Source organism: Gobius niger (assembly GCF_951799975.1).
Source record: "Gobius niger genome assembly, chromosome: 6".
In the NCBI taxonomy this organism is placed as follows: domain Eukaryota; kingdom Metazoa; phylum Chordata; class Actinopteri; order Gobiiformes; family Gobiidae; genus Gobius; species Gobius niger.
The window spans coordinates 19712009-19733945 of NC_136857.1; the positions used below are offsets into that span (position 1 = coordinate 19712009).

The 21937-nt window shown below is 40.2% G+C and overlaps 1 protein-coding gene across 2 annotated transcripts in view; it reads left to right on the plus strand.

Annotated features, from left to right (window-relative positions):
- The window catches only part of chchd6a (coiled-coil-helix-coiled-coil-helix domain containing 6a), a 77744-nt gene extending 56209 nt beyond the window's left edge, over positions 1 to 21535 (plus strand). For both annotated transcript variants that reach the window (XM_079557649.1, XM_079557650.1), the window contains one exon: positions 21370 to 21535. In XM_079557649.1, the coding sequence (XP_079413775.1) occupies positions 21370 to 21393 (24 nt within the window). In that variant the 3' untranslated portion in view covers positions 21394 to 21535. The remainder of the gene's footprint in view (positions 1 to 21369) is intronic.
- Positions 21536 to 21937: the final 402 nt, after the last annotated feature.

Genomic DNA, 21937 nt, shown 5'->3' on the forward strand with positions numbered 1-21937 from the left:
TGGTTCTGCCTTTATGTTCCCGCATCCCGCACACACGCCTCGCCCTCTGTCGCGTAGCTTCCAAGAAATAAGCAGGGCACCCGACTGCCTCGTGGCGAAATTTGTGTTGGTTCATCAACCAATCACAAGTCTTGAGAGTGTACCAACTATCGCATGGAGAAAAAAAAAGTTGTGTACTGCCATGACACCGGTGATGGCAGTCTGTCAGTTCTGTCAGATCAGGGGGCCTGGTCTGAGGCTGTCAACAGAGCAGACACCACCCACACACTCACCCCCCCACGTCTCCCCCAAAGCCTCTGTGACCACCCCTTTTGCAGCAATTTTTCACTTGTGTTTGTGGGTGGGAAAATGTTCTGGCACACCTGTTTAGGCTCTCTTTAACTTGATTTTATTTATTTATTTCACCAAATGTACACAACAAGTCATTGTTGGCATTATGGTGAATACTTGTATAGATGTGCTCTGTTCTTTATGGACCTTTCCAATGTTATCAGAAACCACTGTTTCTAAAGGAATCGCCTATTTTTATGCACACATTTTCATTGCAGATTATCTTGGAAACTGTTGGACTGCAAAATCCTCTTTGCAGATATCTCTATATGTCCCTTATAGTGTGCTTATAGTGTGAAGAAAATGTGTTTGCAGCTTTAAGCATAAATATGCCGTGTAGGCACAAATCACTTTCTGTTTATTTGTATTTATTCTGTAATGTCGACCCTTCATTCCTAAATCCTTTCTGCTTTATTATTCAAAAGTTCCTTGAGCTTTTATCCAGCAAGTTAAAAATACCACTGAAACTCAGAACGACAGGGTTGTACTGCTGGAGGACACTGCATTGGAGGTTAGTACAGTGGAGGTATTTGCACTCGCGCTGCGTTTCCTCCACCTCATAACAATCCGCTCACATCTTCATGTTGCTCAGGGGCACTGCGGCATCCCCCGGCATACAGTAACGCAACCATGTGATCATCAGCTCACGGCGACTTGATTCCCCACTTCTAATGTGGCTGACTCTACGTGTGTGCACTTTTAATGACATGTGCATCTTTGTTACCGCGTGTATCTTGTTTTCCTATAAGCGTCGAATGCCCCGCGTCCGTGTCTGGCACTTTCCTAGCATTAGCCGGTGTGAGATAATGAGCAGTGAAAGCAAGACTCTTTGAACCCTGCCTTTAAAACAGCCAGGCACATCACACGCAATTTATGTTTGGCCGCGGCAGAGCGTGCGTAGTCCGCCGTAACCTCCACATCAAGGTCTTCTGCTCATGATTAGCCCTGAGGCAGCTCTCCGACTTTCACCCCTATCAATTTGAAAGTTTACAAAGTTTTTTTAGCCCCCATTTTGAGTCTTTAAAAGCTGTCATGGTTAGTTTGGTTACTGCTGACAACTTGTTTTTTTCTCTTCCCACCGGAGCATCTGTGTTGAATAGGAAGACTTGAAAGATGTTATATACTGTGCATCAGCGCGAAATATGTTCATTTACACAGTCGTATTGAGGCCTGCGCTCTTTTGTTTTTGCTTTTTGAACTATTGTGTATCAGAACTTCTTTATTTAACCACAAAGTTTTCAAAATACAAGCTATAAAGTGTTATTACGAATCAAGACTATTAATCCTTATATTGTGTGATGAACCCCTCATCACCAGTTATAATTTCAAACCATCATGCCTGAAGAGAAAGGTAGGGACAGTTTGTTCAGTGCTGCTTCGTTGAATCCTCCATAATGGTGCTTGCTTAGCTTTGAAAGATTATAACTAATGATAGATGATTTGTTTGGGGATGTTTTTTTTTTCATTGCTATGTTGGTGCAAACTCCTGAATCATTTTGTTGTCATTTTTTGTGTCTTTGAGCGTAAACACAGTGCTATTTTGTAGTTGTAGCTGTAGTTTCACTTCCCTTGGCTCTCTTTGGCTGTATGTGCCACCGCAACTTTAGCTCAGTAAACAAACTTTTCTCTATAATCTCCAGGAACCACAAACTCTGCTTCCTCCTCTTCTTTTCTTCTTTACCTTGTGTAAATTTCATCCGACCACTGTGGGTGAAGGTGCGTCTTGTGTTAAGTTAATCAAAGCCGAGACCAGAGCGGATCAGGGAAGGGCCTCCGAGGACATAAAAGGACTAGTGTTGTTTGCTTGATCCTTTTGGAATGAGTGAAAGACGAGATAATTGGAAGAGAATTGGGCTGCACTTTCTGTTTGGTCCGAGACAGAAGCCAGTGTGGAAACGTTTTTTGATCAGTAACTCAGCGGGTCAGTGGACAAACCGCCGTATCTTCCCACCGCGCCAGTTCTTTACATGTCGCTGTATCTTTGACGGCAAATGAGGAAGCTCCCCACAGTCTCCCATCATTATTTTGTGGATGCTTTTGTATGACCGCTGTCTGACTCCTGGGATCCGGAGTCATTTAGCAGTCCATCGTACACACACATGAGCGGCGCTAGCCCACGGGGGATTCTCAAGTGATTTAGCGCCAATCTCCCAGAGCCTGTCTGCGATGGGTATCAATGTCAGAAGCTCTGAGAGGACTGAGGAAGATGGACAGATAGAGAATGAGAGGGATCGAAAAACACAAGCCCAAAAGAATGTAGTGGTGTGAAAAAGCTTTTAAAACTATAATTTAGTTACAGTAGACAATAAACAACATGTCAAAAACAGAGAAAAGCCATTTGGCCATTTCAACAAAAGAATAGCTCAGTGTTTATCTTGTGACAGCACTCACAGACATGATGGGAAGATGCAACAATGAATGAAAGACTTTTTTTTTCCTTTTTTTTATGGAAGGGGGGATAATTATGCAATTTAATCGTTTTACAGCCCCTATCAAAAGTTCAGAAAGATGGCAACATTTTGCTTGGTTGGATCAAGGTTCCAAGTAGAACTTCAATATGCAACAAGAAGAAAAGGGAGGGAGACAAACAAAAAATACTAAACCTTTTATTGAAAACAACAATTAAACTGGCTGTTTTGTTGAGGACAAGCAAGTGTTTCCCGAAGGTGAGTGGGAACAAACAGCCTCACGAAGGGCATCTACTGTCCGGAACAGTTGTCCATTGCCATCTATCCTCCAAGGTTCTCAATTGGATTTAGATCAGGGGAACAGGCAAGGTCCCATGTTTGGTGCTCTTTTGCAAAGTCCAAATTTGGGTCGAGGATTGTCCAGTGTCTTGACGGACAGCCAAACAGATCCTCCAGCTCAGTGCTGGCGATATTTTTTTGGGTTTTCCGCTTGATTTTTTTTGTTCCATAACCCTCAGGATCTTCTAAGAAATTGAAAATGAGTGTCTTATTGCGTCCCACCTCTGCAACAATGGAGCGCTGCGAGAGGCTCTGCTTATGCAGCTTGACAACCACATTCAAAGTTTTTTTGCCTTTGTCATCAGGACGTCTTTAAGGGCATGTGATCCTAAACAAAACGGCCTGTTTAGTTCAGTTTAATTGTTTTCAATAAAAGGTTTACTATTTTTTTATTGTTGTCTCACTTCCATTTCTTCTTGTTGCACATTGAAATTGTACTTCCTTAATAAGATCCAACCGTGCAAAATGGGAATTTTTGCCATTTAAACTTTTGATCTGGACTGTATCTTTCTGAGATGTACTTCACAAAATATAGCACATTTGGATGGGTTGTGAGATCCTTTTGTAAATAGATATCAAAAGATGTTGTATAAGAACTCAAGGATTTATTTTTCTTTTCAGCTCCACCTGAATTAAATCAAGTAGTTATTATTCATCAAATGACATGAAAAATTTTCATGCCGTGACCACAAGAAATATGAGAAAGGAAGAGAATTGACATTATGGTCCTCCTTGAAGTTAACGCAGTTAGATTGTTTTATTGTATTGGAAATGTACCTTTAAGCTGACTGTGTGTAGTTTACAAGGATATGAAGACTATGGCAGCCTGTACAGCCATAAATGTCTTTGGGGCATCAGTGAGGTCAGATTCTGTTCATGCTGCAGAAACCGTCAGAAAGTCTAAGGGCAGCATTCTGTCCTCCACCAGCTCTCTGTCGACACACACTCTTCTGTGCATCCAGTCCTGCTGAGTGCTGAGACTTTGGGGAGTTCACCTGAAGTGAAGCTGCCTGTCAGTCTTGTTGGAGAAGAACAGAAAGAGGGAAGGGTACAATCACCGCCCCCCCGAAAAAAAAAACCTAAACTGCAGAGGAATGCTCCAGGAAGACTTTCTTAGACATTAGTATTTCAAGGTAAATTGCAATCCTATACAGGAAAATGCATTTGAAGAAAGAAGCTGTAACGAATAACGCTGTTTTGTTGGATCTTTTGTACAGGTATCATAGAGATACAGATTAAAGTAGCAAAGCCACTTTGGGCCGTTGCTTTTTATTTCTGCTTGTGTATTATTATTTTAAAGTAAGATTATGTTTGCTTGAGTAAAAAGTTTGGCTTTTTACTGTGGACTCCACCCACATCTGAGTACAGAAAGGTAGTGACCGTTATAAAATTGGATCTTATTTGTTTCTGTCATATCATAGAAGAGTGTTTTAACAAACAGTCCATACCATGAAATTGTTGTGGCTGTGGCTAGCAGAACTTTGGTTGCTGAGATTGTGGTAATGAAATCCAACTTTTTCTGCATCCTTGTCAATGTGTAGAATTTTTCTTTTCCTCACAGAAGACATACAGCATCCGAGCTATGAGGGCCTGTGAATAGATTTGTGTTGGTTTTTGCAGCTCGACCTCTGCAGCTCTCTGGGTGTACTGTCCACACCGCTCAGCCCTGCTCCTGACAGCCATCACCACTTACAGTCCATGTAGGAGGACTCGCTGATGAGACGTCAGCCACCAGACATTCTATTCCAAAATTATCCAACCGTCAAGCATGGAATGTCCCTCTCCAGCCCAACACCTCAGCACAACCCCGCTTTCAACTGTCTTTAGCTCGTAATTGAAGTCCGACTGGGTCATTCTGTGTGGGCCCGAAGGTGGGTTGAATGTGTTAAAAAGTGTCACTTGTGGCAGGAGGCCTGTCAGGTCTGCTGTTTTAAACACCACTTAATACATTTCTACCGCGCGCTTAAGATGGATCATGCTGAGTGGCAGAATTAGCATTTGAATGATTACATATCACATTTTAATATCTTAACCTTAGTGCTGTGCTGCTCGAGAATGAAAAAAGAAAGTGGACCATTTATATTTAAAAATGGTCCACTTTCTTTTTCCATCTACAAAGCTTGCTGTCTTTAATGTGTACTTGTATAAATAGTGTTTTGGGGGATAGATTTTAGAGGTTTAAAAAGAATTGACTCTTTTTAAAGAAGAACTAAGTAACTTGTTTTCTTTAATAAATCCTTTCCGTAGACCCTCTAGAGGTAATACAAGTGTTAATGGGATGATTTGGGGGTCTTTTCATCTTTCATCTTTCATCACTTTACCTGCCACCGAGACGGAGGCGCCAATACACGCAAATGGAATCACGAAGACGAAACTAACAGGCTAACGGGCAAAGCTAACTGTGGGCTAGCACCACTTTAGCAGTGTTTACAGCCAGTCTGAGTGAAAAAAAATGATCTCCATTGTGTAATTGGATGTACAATATCCCTCTCTCCCTTTGTCTTTTCTGTCAACGTAGTATTTTTTCTCACGGACAATTAATGAGTAAAAAAACAACATGCTACGACACCTGCAGTGGCGCTTATGGCCTCTAGGGACATGAGTTACTTAGTTCTGCTTTACAGAAAACTGGTTTTGATGCATACAATATTTGAAGACCTACTTGGTGTGCTAGTCTGAATTTCTACTGATGGCTTACCAAAAAGTATTTTGCTGATAAGTTCCTATCTGTGATCATCTGAATACACAAACATTGACAAAGGCTGCGAGTCCCAACCTTATATTGATTTCTTTTTTTCTTTTAGCTCACTTTTAGTACTGATTGAACAGGACTCATGCCGATGCAGAGATCTGCTTTCCTGCCGCCGGATAACGACATAGACACAGAGACTTGTGAATAATACAAATGGAATGTCAGGATAAACAAAGTGCCTTCTTAAATAACATACTGCAGATGTAAACACTCCCAGGTAAAAGGAAGAATTGTAAGAAGCTACAGATTTGTAGTTTTGTACCGCATGGGGATTTGTGTTTTTGATAAGTGTTGGATTATTAGAGAACAATTGTGGAAATGCCAAATGATGCCACAGTGGATAAGTCATATGATATACGTCTTGGCGGTTGATTGTTTTCAGTCGCAAATTTCACGGATGAGATCTAGGGGGCCATCTAATTTTTAAATATTTAGAAAAAGCAGTTGGATGTCGAGGAACACTTTTATTATTACTCAGCTGTTAAACACCAAGTCGAATATAAGGTTTAGGAAAAGGCAGATGAAGGTGCCGTCAAATGAGAGCAGACAGCAGGTGTGCATGGACAGGATCTGGGTTAAACAGTCATTCGGGAGGAAGAGTCTGCACTGGGCAAAGTCCGAGGAGATGCAGTGAGGAGGAGGAAACATGGCAGCCCCATGGCAGTGGGAGCTAATGAAGAAGAATGAGGGGCCTTAGCTGCTTGCTGGACCTCTACTGACCACACATGGCATGCTCTCACGTCTCTGCAACTTTTGACTCAAAAGCATTAAGCATATAGTTTTACTTTAAACTATTGGCCTAATTAAGGGAGTGACTATTTTTATGTAAGCCTTAAACTTTGAGCTGGATTTCTGCACCATATTAGCTGCTCTAATTGGGGGTAAAGTCATGCCGTGTTGCCGTGGTCTCTTTCAGTTATTTATCTTTTTATTCCTGCTCAGTGTTGATGCTGGCAAAAATCACATCCACATCGGAGAAACATTTTTAACATTTTTAAAGTAGGTTCCTCATTTCTTTGATATGCCAGATTAAAAAAAATTATGGTCATTTGAGCTGTGTTGTTTTTCCTCTGTAGCATTGTTTTTCTCAGGCTCACAGCTACATTATGTAGAATAACAGTGATATGTACCAGAGAAGGCAAGGCAAGTTTATTTGTAGAGCACAATTCATACACAAAGCAATTCAAAATGCTTCACAGTTGCATAAAATTACAAGAAATCAAATAAAATCAATTCCTAAAACATAGTTAAAAAATAATTAATTACATTAAAACAGAAGAGTGCAGATAAAATACATTCAGTTGTCATATGCACGGTTAAAAAATAATGTTTTCAGCCTGAATTTGAGTGAGTTGAGTCTCACATTCCCATGAAGACTGTTCCAGGTTTTAGCTGCATGAAACTGAAACGCAGCCTCACCATGTTTATTATTGACTCTAGGAACCACCAGGAGACCCCTCCCTGAAGTTCTCAGGGCCCGAGATGGTTCATGTCAGAGATTGTCATTTACTTTGGTGCTAAACCATGAAAAGACTTGTACACAAGCAGAGCTGTTTTAAATTCTATTCTCTGAGCGGCAGGAAGCCAGTGCAGAGATCGGAGCACTGGACTAATATGGTTGTATTTCCTGGTTCTTGTCGGGACTCGAGCACCAGCGTTGTGGATGTACTGCAGCTGTCTAGAGTGTATCTACAGGCCCATGTTCACCTGGTAGGTCAATTAGAATTTGCTTTAAAAGAAAAAAGGAAAGAATGAGTGATTTTTTAGAAATGTTTTTGTTTCTTTATACTTTATGTACATTTCATTAATTTTTGGTAGCATTGCCTTTAAATTGTATAACTTGAGTCAAATGTTTTGGATTTCCTTCCTCAAGCTTCTCACAATAGTTGGCAGGAATTTTGGTCCATTCCTCCAAACAGAACTTGTGTAACTGAGCCACATTTGTATGCCATCTTGCGAGCTCTGCTCATACATTTTCAACTGGATTGAGATCAGGACTTTGTGATGACCAGCAAACATTGACTTTGTTTTCCTTAAGCCACTTTGTAATCAGTTTGGCAGTTTGTGTCATTGTCCATTTGGAAGACCCATCTGCGCCCAAGCTTTAACTTCCTTTTTTCCACATAGTGTTCTTTCTTCTATCTATTTTGTGAAGTGCACCAGTCCCTCCCACAGCAAAACAACCCCACAGAATGATGCTGCCACCCCCATATTTCACAGTTGGCATGGTGTTCTCAGGCTTGCAAGATTCCCCCTTTTTCCTCCAAAAGTAACGATGGTCATTATGGCCATTTCTTGTCTGACCATAGCCTGGCTAACGGCAGACTAAAATCACAAGTGATATTTAGTTTGGGGACCACCAATTTATTGTCTCGTAGGAGAGGTGTGGTTTACGATTGTCCATAGCCGTTTATTGGGCGCTACGAATGTCTATCATGTCTGCACCTAGCCATAGCCAATCGTATCAATTGTGTCCGATGACCAGTGTTGGGTAACGTTAATTTTAAAAGTAACTCGTTAGTTCCCTCGTTACTCCTCTGGAAAAGTTGCTTGTTGCGTTACTGCACTATTTTATTATGAAGGTAACGTGTTAGAGACTCATGCGTTACCCACAATAAACATCTATATGTAACTTTCATTTATCGATCATTGTTTTCTGGTGAGGAACTCTCTGTTTCACATACTGAGTTGCCAAAAAAGCTAGCTCACGTAAACAGCCATATACCAGTACTTCAATCAGCACAATACATTCACTTCTGAGCTTTATTTTATATATGTGACAAATGACAGCTAAAGGCGACAATAATGAGCATGTCGACTTATAAAAGCTTAGCTTCGTTCGTGAACAGTTTGGCTCTGTTGGAAACTGCTCCGTTTTTCGAAAAGAACGTCTGCAAAGGAGCTCTTACGCTTTACAAAGTGAATTGAACACACAACATACTCACTCAACTTGCTTTAGATTGTACAGCTTTCCTCAACCACATAACCAGCTGCGATTTTGTTGTTTACATTGAAGGGCCGATGCTGCCAAAACCTACATGTTGTTGTTTGGGAGGCGAGGGCGAGCATCATCATGGTTTTCCTCTTTAGCTTCGTCTCCAGCGCTGCCTTTTCTCCAGTAAATTAAAAATAATGTAAGTGCATCCACAACTAGAATGTGCTTGGTGAAAACTCTGCCATGTTGCTGGGTTGATAAAGTGTTGGAGTACACAGTGTGTGCGTGCGTGAGCAGCACTGCAGCCGACAGATGATAGACTGTCACGGGCACATCTGCCCATGGTAAATAAAAAGTAACATTGCGTCGGAAAATGTACGGCAGTTTCGTTAGTGTAACTCATTACACCCAACACTGCCGATGACATGCCCGCTGTTAACTTTCGAGCAACTTTCGAACACGGTCTAATCCTTGATGGAAAAATGGTATCGCGTCTTCTGCTGCATGTTGTATCTGTAAATGACTTTTTTTACTTTATTTTTTATCCGTAAACAAACATGCTTCCGTATGTAGAATAGCTCGTCTTGCCGTCCCTCCTCATTGTGTGATTGGTCCCCAAATCCATGCGAAAGCTTTGGCCATGGTCCCCAGGCTGCTGTGCAGTTCGAAATGATTAGAGCGCACACAGAAGTCTCGTCAGACCACAAGATATGTCTCCAACAATTTAAGCATTTCTCTTTTTTTATTTGCAATTTTCTTTTTTATGCTTCTTTTTGAGTACGAGCTTCTTCCTGGCAGAGTACCTTCTCAGTCCATGTTGGTACAAGACTTGTTTGACTCTGGATAATGACAGACTCTTACCAGGTTCAGCATCTTCACCAGGTCTTTTGCATTTGTTCTAGGGTTGATATTCACATTTCAGACCACAACACGTTCATCTCTGGGACACAGAACTTTCTGTATGATAACTGGTCATGTCCATCATTGTTTGAACCACTGAACCTGGCACCTTCAAGTGTTTTGAATGCTGGATGACTTGTGCTTCCAAAGACATGACATCATCATCATCAAATTGTTTAAAGGTATTGTAATGTTAGTGTTTGTAAATGTCTGACTTTGTAAAAAGTAACAAAAAACATTACTAAAAAATTATATCTCATTCATCTAGCATTTAGGAAATATATATATATGTATATATATATATATATATATATATATTTTTTTTTTTTTTTTTTTTTTTTTTTTTTTAGAATTGACCTGAAAAAGTAACAGTAAATTCTGGTTTCATGTCAGACGGTCAGAAAAATCTGTATATGTGTCTTTTTATAAAGTGTGTGTAAACATCTGGTTCCCACTGTAATTAGCTGACCCAATAGAAGCATGTATAGATTGAATAAGAGGGTTGACCCTTGGGGGACTTCACAGGTCATGGTAGTTTTGTCTGAGACACTGTTGCCAATGACCAATCACTGAAGTTGAAAAGAATCCATTCAAGCTATAAAATATAGATTTTATTTGTCATATAAAAATGTAGCAAGCACCAACTTCTTGGTAGCTTGCAGTGAAAATAAAAAGTGTATGCTAATGTCAGATGTAGAATATGCATTATTCACTCGTGGAACTAGGCCAGAAAAGCTATGCTTCCATTAAGGCTGCACGTTTTCATATTTTTCATCAACTGTATGTTGGAAAGATATGAAAATATGTTAAAATAATATTCAATTGGCATTTAATCAAAACAACGGATGAAAATGTGCAAATACCACAATATTTTAAAATTAATGAAATACAAATTATTGCTTTATCCTTGAGTTCTGCGCATTTTAAAACAAAACAAGCAGTTTTGTGAATGGCGAAATGCGTTGACGCACATTCAGATGCTGATTCTGAATCGCATCGTGACCCACTGTAGTATATCTCTTTTATAAATATATAATTTGGACAACTCATGTCGGCATTATTATGTTTGTGTTTTAAGCATTCTGTGTCAATGCTGATGAAATTATTTTCTCATTATATATTGTTGGTTGATTGTTTTTCATTTGAATGGTTCCCTGTAACCATTTGATCTGAGTTTGATTGGATTATAACGGATGCATTTATACAAGCACTGACGCGAAACGGTTAACACACAGTGGAAAAGCTGAACTGTAAGCTCTTTTTGATTGTTGCAGTAATGGGAGCATTCGTTTTCATTATTTTTGGGAGGTTAGGCTGCCAATGTTTAACAAATTCAACACATCTGATGCACAAGACAATGCCGAGATACAAATAAAACATGTCAGCTCCGCCGTTTAGGCCTTGATGAAGTGAATGAATTAAAATGAAATGGAGGAACATTTTGGAACTCCACACAAAAGAGATTTGAATAAGGAGTGTGTGAAAAGGAGTTTATTCTTTTGTTTTAGTTATGAAGAAACAGCAGCCAGGAGCCAAATGGCAGTAATTTGATCGCAATAGGATGCAAGCTTGATTTTCACAGTGTCTGGGGTTGTTGTATCATATAAAATCAAAGTCATTTAATTTTGATTATACCGTACACATTGCAAGTTCACACTGGAAAAGTAAGTCAATGAAATATTGTCAAATTGATCCAAACAGTTTTCAGTGTATTATCATTTTTGTTGTTTTCAATAACAATCAAATCAAAAACGTTCATCATGGACTCAATTCCATCAATTCCAATTGGGTCATTTTAAGTCAAATAATTCACTTTAATATGACCCAATTCCTCTATGCATGAATGTCTTCTTAAATAAAGTAGGTACCACTTAAAGCAATTATGAGAGAGGGGTACTTTTTTATGCCAAATCTGTTATATCTCCTGTCCATCCACATGTGCCATAATAAAAGAATTCTTAAATGTGAATACAACTTTACACCAGTGCGTCGTGTCTCCATCACGTCTTTGTGACTGGGGTGGGAATACGCACTGGAGTATGGGTTTGGTGGGTTTGGAGTACATGCAGGGGTAGTCTGTTCTTGAAATGTTCCTAGGAAGGAAATTGTGTTCTTTAAAGAGCGTAGGGGTTCTTTACATTTCACCTTTACGTTACTTAGCCTGGACACAGAGGGCAAAGCCACACAAATGATCTTAAAGGAATAGGCATACTGAGTTATGTTCTTACCTTAGTTTAGACGAGTTCTTTTGTACCTGTCTGGTCTTCATCCGTGCCTTCAATCACGTAAACACAGCACAGACGGCGTTAGCATTTAGCCCCTCCCCCTCTCCACTATAGCTCCAAACTCGGTCAAGATAGAAGCTACCAAGCTCTTCCACGTTTTCCCTATTTAAATATGGTTACGTGAAGTGTTGCACTACAAAGTATAATTACACAAAATTAAACAATGTGGATTTTCTAAGCGGATAAAAGGGGGAACTATATTGCAAGGCGTAATGATACCAGGAGTAGTTCAAAATCCGCGCAGTAATATCTTCACTGTACGGATTGCTAGCGCCATCTTTGCTGTGTTTACGTGATTGAAGGCACGGGTGAAGACCAGACAGGTACAAAAAACTCATATAAGCTAAGGTAAGAACAACATCTCAGTATGTAAAAACGGTGGCCTATTCCTTTCCTGCCATGAGTTTATATCTGTGCCTAAGGTCATACCACAAAGGAGGCCTAATGTTCTAATTATGAAGTGGTGTAGTAGACATATGCACAATAGGCCAGTGTTAATTTTGACAACATATATAAGTTTGTTTTCAGTCTTAGTCTTTTGACGAAAATGTCATTTAATTCTAGTTGAGATTTTAACAAAAAAAATCTCTTAAATTTTAGCCAACAAAAATTGCATTTAAATGTAGTCGCATTTATAATATTTATTGCAGTCATGTTTAATCAAGTTGCTTCACGGAGCTTCTCCCATATGAACAAAGATCAGAGCTGTTTTTTTTTGGCAATGAGTTTAAATGATATGGGACTCTTTCAGGCTCTATCAGTGGAAGTTTGGATGATTTTTCCGTTTGTTTAGTCATATTTTTAGTTGATGAAAATATCTGTACATTTTAGTCATAGTTTAAGTCTCATGAACAACTTTTAATTTAGTTTTAGTCCAATTTTGGTCAGCAAGAATATTACTCTAAAATGATGACTAAATATTTTAGTCGACGAAATTAGCACTGCGATAAACTAATCTGGAGAAGGATCCTTGGGCAGTGCTCTGTGGTCCCTCAAGCGACATAAATTTCCCTTTGGAGGAAACATTTCTCAGTGACTATGAGATGTACAGTACATTTCAATAGAGTTTCATAGACTATTTCTGATATGTTTTCTTTATTTCCTTTTATAATTCTGTGCATAGTTAAAGTAGGAGCAGTCACTTCTGATGACGGCCTGCAGATGGCGGCTGAAACATGTAACATCTCTAACCTTAGTGTCTGACAAAACGAACCTAAAAAGTGATATCAGTCACCGTTGTTGACTTCATATTAACCTGTAACCAAGCTACTCTTCTTGAAGAATACATCTCATCTTTTTGACCTTGTGGTATTTTTTCCCCCACTGTTGCTATAGCAAACCAACAGGCAGCGCGCATGAACCGAATGAGCGCTCGCCATTTTGTTTAGTCTCTTTTCATCTATCTTTAATAAACCATTTTCGTATCTTAGACGCGGTTCTCCTTTAAACCAACACCTTTCATCTCCTGCTGTTTACTGCCTCCCAGTCTCTTTGTCTTGCTACACTTTTTCTTCTCTTTTCTCTCTCTCTCTCCACAGTTGACATATTGATTCCATTTTCATTCACGCGGCAGTTGTTCTCTCCGTCATAAACCGTCAAAGCTACCTCTTTTCAAGCCGCTATTGATCAACACGCAGCCAATCACAACCAATCACCAGCGGAGTCGTCCTGCTCCTTTGCTGCTTTGTGAGTTTGACAGACTTTATATTTTTTAATCTGTCGTCTCTGCTAAAATTGCAGGCCTGGTACTTCTTGGATTCTAGCGTTTGAATTAGACTTGTCTCGTTCTTTTTTTCCCCCCCTCCTCCGACTCTTAAGTGTTTTGATAAATAGCACAGGCAGAAGTTGATTGAAAACTCTGGCCGCAAGCTTTAGAAATGTGAGCCACTTGCATTTGCACTCATTATGTGTCCGTGTGAGTGCGGGCGCAAGTGCAGTTATGAGTTGACGCGTAAAGGAGATGCATGTGGGTTTCACTCACTTTACCGTACAGTTCTCATATTTCATATATATATATACACAAAACTTTATGATCTGGACTCAAGCACTTAAGGTTATGACTTTTGGGTTTCAACAAAATGGCGACAACATTATGAGCAGTCCTATGAATTTACTTAGAAACTTGCAATATTTACCATGGATGAAAAAAATATATGGATATATGGAACCTTATTTTTAAAGTAACTCATGCCCCTAGAGGCCATGAGTGCCACTGAAGGTGTAGTAGCATGTTATGTTTTTTTCTCATTAATTGTCCGTGAGAGTAAATACTACGCTGACAGAAAAGACAAAGGGAGAGAGGGATATTGTACATCCAATTACACGATGGAGATTTTTTTTTTTTTTTCACTCAAACTTGGCTATAAATACTGCTTAAGTGGCTCTAGCCCACAGTTAGCTTTGCCCGTTAGCCTGTTAGCTTCTTCTTCATCATTCTATTACTTTGCATTGGGGCCTCCAACCCGGTGCAGGGAAAGTTGCAATTATGGTTTTCTGGCAAGAGAGATGAAAGACCCCCCAATCATCCAACAACACTTGTATTACCCCCAGAGGGACTACGTAAAGGATTTATTAAGGTAAACAAGTTGCTTAGTACTGCTTTAATGCCACAGTTCAATAGCCATAGGACTGCTTTTATTGTGTATCCTCCAGTTTGCGTACTTAAAGTCAAACTGTTACTGTTGCGCCATCAGTTTAGACAAGCACCTCTATAGTTTTCTGTTTTTTCTGTAGAAAAGTGGTTTTATCATTTGTATCAATTGGCTTAAAACTAGAATTTGTCTCTTTAGAGTTAATTAAATACGTGTTTTAAACTTGACTGAAATATACTTGCAGTTGTTCCGCACTCTGGTCACTGGGCAGAGCAACAGCCTTTTCACTGTAAACTACAGTGCTGCTTGCACGTGCACCACTTTGAGCCACTTTGGATTCTTGAGAAAAAAAAAAAAGGAAAAAAAAACTTTTCGACAGCTCACTGGTGATTGCTGAGACATAACCTTTGCATCGTCTCTGCCCCTCTCTTTCTGTCCCCATCATTCTCTTCCTTTTGTTGCTCTCTATTGCACAATCGAAAGCCTGGGCACTCTTTTCATGTGCCTAGCGGTCTCCAACGGCCCAGGCTGGGAGCTTTCAAACGTCGGCGCTTCGGGCTGTGGGGTGCTGGAGGCAAGAACGCTCCAGATTGGCTCCAGCGGGAGTCTTTTTTTTGAGCAGCTTTTGTGGCCCTCACTTGCTGTACCCTGACCTTTCAGAGCACCCAGAGATCTGCCCCCCAAGACCCCGTCCTTTCCCCCTTTCTGCGCTCCTCGCGGGAGTCTTGGTAATTATTCAACACAAACCTCGCATTGTACCGTCTCGAAAGCCATCTAGTCTGCAATAAGCACACTTAGTTGTTTTTTTTTTCCCTGGGGGCATTTCAATTTAACGCCAATATTCTGGTCAGCATTTGTATCGGCTGTGACACGCGCTCGGGGAGAGGTTTTGTGCGAGCTGGACTCCCTGTCGGGATAAGAGGGGCCAACAGCGGGGTGTTGAGGTAGGTCTTTCACCAGCTTTTGTTGTGCCCAAGCAGCCGCAACATTATCGGAACGCTCCACTTTGTCCCGCCGCTTCTTTTGTGTCCCGTTGTCAATCCATCTCCCTCTCCTCCTCCTCCTCTTTCTCTTTTTACGCGGAGGGCTGCCACTGCTTTGTGATTGCTCGCCAATTCACACCCTGCACTCCCGAACAGATCGATCTCTTTCTTCTTCTCTAGCCTTTTGTAAATAAATAAATAGCATTGTGTTATTGCGTGTTCCCAGGGAGCCGTGTTGACAAGTTCACTTTCATGTGAAACTTTGGAATAGCTTTTTTTTTTCCCTCAAAGAGTTGTACCACTGTTATTTGTAGTTCTTAGCTAAAACCCCACAAAAGGCAACTTACAGATTTTGTTGTGAAAAAAATACTCTCTTGGTGCAGAGTAAAGACGAGCTTTGGGAATAGCATGATCTTTGTTTCATTCACAACAAGCTGCTAGACCTGTTAATTCCTTACCTAAAAGTAAGTCCAACATCACTCTTGCAGTTGGTCATTTTTGAAACTTTTTGTTTCTAAATGTTAGAACTATTCATATGTGTTCCCGTGATAGAATGCAAATAATTTGTCATTTGTAATGGGCTATTAACAGTTTAGTGTAACATTGTTAGTTTGCCAATTGACTGATTGCTGCTAAGACTAATTGTGTAATGTTTGTTTTTGTGCTACATATAATCTAAATTCGGTCTTGAAAATGTTTAGTTTATTCTTCGCTGGAGGCTGTTTAATGGCATGCTTACACAACCCTGTTTCGCTTGACATAATGCTGTAGCCCATTAGGCTCAATTCCACACCTCATTTGAAATGGAAAACTCTGTCTAGACTGACACATATCTGACACATCCCCAGCAGCGGAGGAATTTCAACTAAGTCTCACATACATATAATTTAAAGTTTTCTTGTTTTCTTCATAAATGTAGCAGTAGTTATGGATGGTCGAGATGGGCACAATATACAGTATGCAATAACTCTACTTTTAATGTGTCATTAATGCGTCGTCTTATGAGCAGAAGTTTGGCTGTTCAAATCACAGCTACTGCAGGTGCACACTGCTGCTGTGTCCATGGGGAAGACACTTCAACCACCTTACCTGCACTGCCTGGTTCAATTCGCTTTGAGTGTGTAATGAAGGTGGAAAAGCACTATAATTGAGATTTACCATAAAAAAAAAATCATTCCAGTAATTATGTTTTAGTTTCATTCAAATCTGTTTTTTGCAGTAAATCAACAGGAAGACAGAAAGGATAGAATGGTCTGACGAGAAGGGCATTAGGTCACAATTTGCAAAATCACAACAAGACTGGCATACTGTAGTAAAGCACTTGACGAAGAATACAAATTTAGATTGATTTCTCCTCCATCTCCTTGACGACCGCTATTAATTTCCCTCTTGTTCATTAACATTGTCGCATAAGATTTAGCATTTTGAATCAACGCTTTCAACTTTTCCTCCACCAGCAATATTACACATCTGCAACATTTGCGTATTAATTCATAGCGCTGTCACGACTGTGTATCCGACGTAGTTAGTGGATCCATACCCAAAGTGATCCAGACAGCTGATTTGGAAGGCCAACCTAAAATGGAGCTTGTTAGACGAGCCAATCTCATCTGTACGTGTTCCCCTGCACTTTCTCCCCATCTCCATCCCTTCATCCCTGAGCGCTGGAGTGGTCAGGCCTATCAACCACAGCGGCTCAGTCTATCACCTGGGAGCCCCAATTGCCTGTCAGTCATCAGATAAAATGGATTTCCAATTGAGTCAAGGCTCCCAAGCTGCGGCAGGCCGAATGGAGCGCAGGCGGAGCGGCGCTGCTCCTCTCCGCTCTCTGTACTTGGTGTTTGTTATTTGTTTTTCTCCTACTGTGTTGCCCTGCTCCCCCTCCCCTCCGCCGGGCCGATGTGATCCGTATGAGGTGAAAATGGGCTGTTTGTAAAAAGCTCGCATACCAATGTGCCATCGCGGAGTCGGTGTCGGCTCAGCCAGTGACTGCTTTAATTCAGGGTGGATTTCCAATTAGAACAACAGGCGGTGCAGCCATTAGTTTGGGTGCTGCTGAGTCGAAAACACTCATTTTAATGATGAGTAAATACAGTTTGTGGTCCTTTTTTGCAAAACATTCATGATTTTCAGGAAGGAAAATATGGGGGAAATATTTTGGAACTAAAAGTCACCAACTCTTTTTGACAGCTACTCAGTTTGTGTTATTTTTCGACTAAATGAGTTTGGTCCAATCTGTTTAAGAGTTATTTTATGTTTTGGTCTTGAGCTGACAACTATTCAGTATAATCCTTTCATATCTAATTAAAGATAATGTCTGCCTCTTCAAACATTATGTCACAATGGAATCAAACGCCCTGACCTAGTGGTTACACCGGAAACAATACTAAATTTGAGTTTCAAGTTTTATGTCAACATATTTCTCCCTCTTGAAATACCTAGACCAGGGGTCTCCAGGTAAATTTCCCTGGGGGCTGAAATATATGGAAAGTGTATCGCCGGGGTCCATAAACAAAAGCTCCAGTAAATTATGTTTTCATTTGGAATATACTATTGAGGAAACTGTTTTCAATAAATTAATAATAATGAGCAGTAAAACCAATTGGTTTTACTGCTACGTGTTTACATATGGTTAGCGCGTCTTATACTCTGGAGCGACTTATCTATGTTTTTTTCTTCTTATAGTCCGGAAAATACAGTAGCTTATTTTATTTCTTTAAAACTTCATAACTCCACACAGGAATGGGCTAGAGACTTTTATTTTTGACATACTCAAGAAACTCTGCTAGTCAAGGGCCAGGTTGAATGAACTTCCGGCCAGCGGGCCACCTATTGCTGGGTTGCAGGTTCTAGAATATGATGATGTCATTGGACCCAGCGGGGGGCAGGAGCCAGTTTTTCCTATTAACAACATTACACTTTCACAAGTTGTAGCTAAAAAGAAAATATATGAATTTTAAAAAATGATCATTAATATCAGTCACTGGGTCCATGATCTCTCTGTACAAGACCAAACATTTCCTCAAAAACCAAATAATTTTTCCTCTATATAATAGTATGCTGCAACCCAGCAATTGGAGACCCCTGACCTAGACTATCAACGCACTATTTTCTCGTAGTGCCATGGCTGTAGAAGGTTTGCGTGGCTTGCTCTGAGACTATGAGTGTGTTGCTTTAACAATAGGGCAGATAATCTTGTGCAAAACAAATGGAATTCTCACTATATGTGTTGAGGTAACGGGGGGCTCTGAACAGGCACGTTAAAAGGGGGTAGATGGAAGAAATCAGAGGTGGAGATGTGAGGACCAGGGTGAAATAGATGGGGGTTATATTGATTCGCTGCTCTCTCAGTCTGTGTTTCTAACAGTTGGGATTTCACAGCCAGGGCATCCTCCTCAGCGCTCACAGCTCATTATGTGTCCCTCACACTGCAGAAACTGCCCACCCACTGTTAAGTCAATCCAACCCTTTCTGCCTTCTACAGTCCTCCACAAACAGGACCAGGGAGTGGATTTAATGCTAATGACTCCCAAAGAGATTGAGGTTTTAGGAAGCAGAAACCAGCATCAAGACCCGTTTTGAAGCATGATTAAAAAAAAAAATCTTGAGTTCTGTGGCTCCAATGGGATACAGTTCAATTTGAACATGCATGTAAATATCATGATGCATATGGCTTTCAGAAATGACAAATGAGTATTGGAAAGACAATAGTGGCAGTGACTTTTTTTTGGGACTGGCATCGGAATCGTTATTACCAGTGTAGCGTTTAAGAATAGAGTGCAACCAAACTTCGCTGGAAAAAAACAAATAGAAGATTAAACACCACCGGCTGTTGCTGGGACGCTTCTGGCCTTGTTTGTGTGAATTTATAAGCAAATAACAGACTCTTACTACTTAAGCATAAATCACGGGGAAACCCAAAGCTTTGAAGGATTCATACACACAGTGTTTAACGCAGTACTAAGTAACTTGTTTACCTTAATAAATCCTTCTCGTAATCCCTCTGGGGGAAATACAAGTGATGACAGGATGATTGGGGGGGTCTTTCATCTCCCCTGGTGTCTCTGGCCAGAAAACCATGCATGCAACATTCCCTGCACCGACCCGAAGGCACAATACACACTTGGAATCACGAAGAAGATGCTAACGGGCAAAGCTAACTGCGGGCTAGCGCCACTTAAACAGTATTTACAGCCAAGTTTGAGTGAGTCTCTTTGTTTACACAATAGGCTACTCTATAGAAAAGGAAGGGTTTATCAAGTGGATAAAAGTCATGAGTTGATTTGGGTTTAGGAGAGTTATAGAGTCGGAATCACCAAGAATTGGGTGCTCCAGGCATTGGAGAAGGACTTGTTGGTGTTGTTGCGGTAGGGGTTTTCTGAGCTGTGTTGCTTCATAGATTTGTAAGAAAGTTCACAGAGATGCCTTGATAAGACAGAGGGATCAAGATAACTAGGAGTCAGTTTTTAAGAGCAGACAGGACAAATTCTGCTGAAATAAAAGGATGCCTTATGAGATCTGGCAGGGGGACTACCGGTGAAAACTAGCCTTTTGGCTAATTCGGGTACATTTACATTGTCCTAATGTTCATTAATGTACATTGTCCCACTTAAAACTAAATAAATAAATAAAAAATAAAATATTGCACAGGGATGTTGAAGTTGGTCCAAATAGGATAATGATCCAGCCTTGGAATTAATTTTATAAACAAATTATTATTTTTAAGCAAGACACCCGTAGCTAGTACTCAGAGCCAACACAAAGGTCTAAATTTTCAAATGCATTTCGGAAACCCGGGCTTTGCTAATACAACCAGCACTGCAGTTTCTTGTCTAAGTGAAACACAAATTGTTTGCAATCAAAACGGTCTCATTAGATAATGCTAATGCTACCTCTGACCTATCCTCAAATGTCCATAACTGTAGCTCACAGTCGTTTGGTTCAATACCATTTCAAATAAAAAGGATCAGAACAGTCGTTGATGTGGAAGGTCAATCTCTCTCCATTGATTTCTGTGGCGTTCCCTTTCATTACTGTATACTTCAATATGCTCCTGGATCAATGTCAAGCAACCTACTGTCGTGCATTGATTGGCGTCTGAGATTGGAGCGAGAAACCACGTCATTACGAACTGGTTATCTTACGATTGCAGTTCCAAGGTGTTGACGATCATAGTTATCTCGGTGTGTTTATGAGGCCATTTAATGTGATGATTTCACTTATTCAGCGGGAAGTGTTTGGTTTGAAACAATGGTTTACACGAGTGTATTGAGTTGCAGTTTCATGTTCAGATACACATTTACGCTGGAGCATGGGGGTGGCTATTTTGCCATTATTGGGGGAATATAGAAAAAATGTATGAGTTGCTGAAGGGTCCTTTGGTGCGGTATGAACATTTTTATACAAATCGTATGCTTGGACCAGATTTAATTTTTTATTATAATTTTTTTTTTTTTTTTTGCTGATAATAATCCTCGTGATGACCCTTTCTCTTTTGACATGGCCTGACACATTTATCCACCTTTTACACGTGTCACTAATTCCTTTCTTTTTCAGCAGCAGCCCATTTAAAGCACATATAGGCCCATGATTACTGTGAGAGAATTCCTTTTTAATTTTTCCTTAAATGTCCCCACTCTCCCGATTGCCCAGCATGCCATTGTCTACAGTTGACCTAAGTAACGTAATTACAGAAATAATGTCCTCTTTTCTCATCCCTGACCTTTCAGCTGGCCATTTACAGCTATGTAGGAACATAGACAGCGGCCGCTTCTAACAGCACCTTAAAGGTCAGAGGGCGGCACCACTACCTTTGCCCACCATTTCTCTGTTTTTCTCTTTTTCAGAACTTGATGGTTAACCGTGGATGAAGACAGGAGAGACGATGACGTGCGGCTGCGTTGAGGTTTTCGTTGATGCACTAAAGAACATTGTGGTGTCATGAGTTGATTTGCTGCCGTTTTGCTTCATTTAAAGAAAAAGGACTGTTTATCCATTTAAAAAAAAAAGAAACATATCTAACTTTCTTTTACTTTGCACTGCCACTATGATTTAAGATTGTCTTGCATTCGTAGATTTTGCTTTGACACCCTGACAATGAAGTGTTTCATAAGTTATTCAATTAAACTAATTTCAGGGTCAATAATACTCATTTTGCGTCCAATATTTTGCTGCTTTTTTTATTAATCGTGTAGGCTGAATGGAGTGTAGTTTCAAAAGAAGTGAATGAGTTGGTTTTCATTATTATTATTATTTTGCTTTATCAAACATCAGTTTTGTATTTTCAAAGCTCAGGTATGTCCTGGCCATGACACATCCAACATGACAAGATACAAAAAAATAAATGATTTTATTTGTATTTTCTGCACTTTGAGTTTTGTATCATCCGTTTCTCGCATGAGATTGCACTCTTCT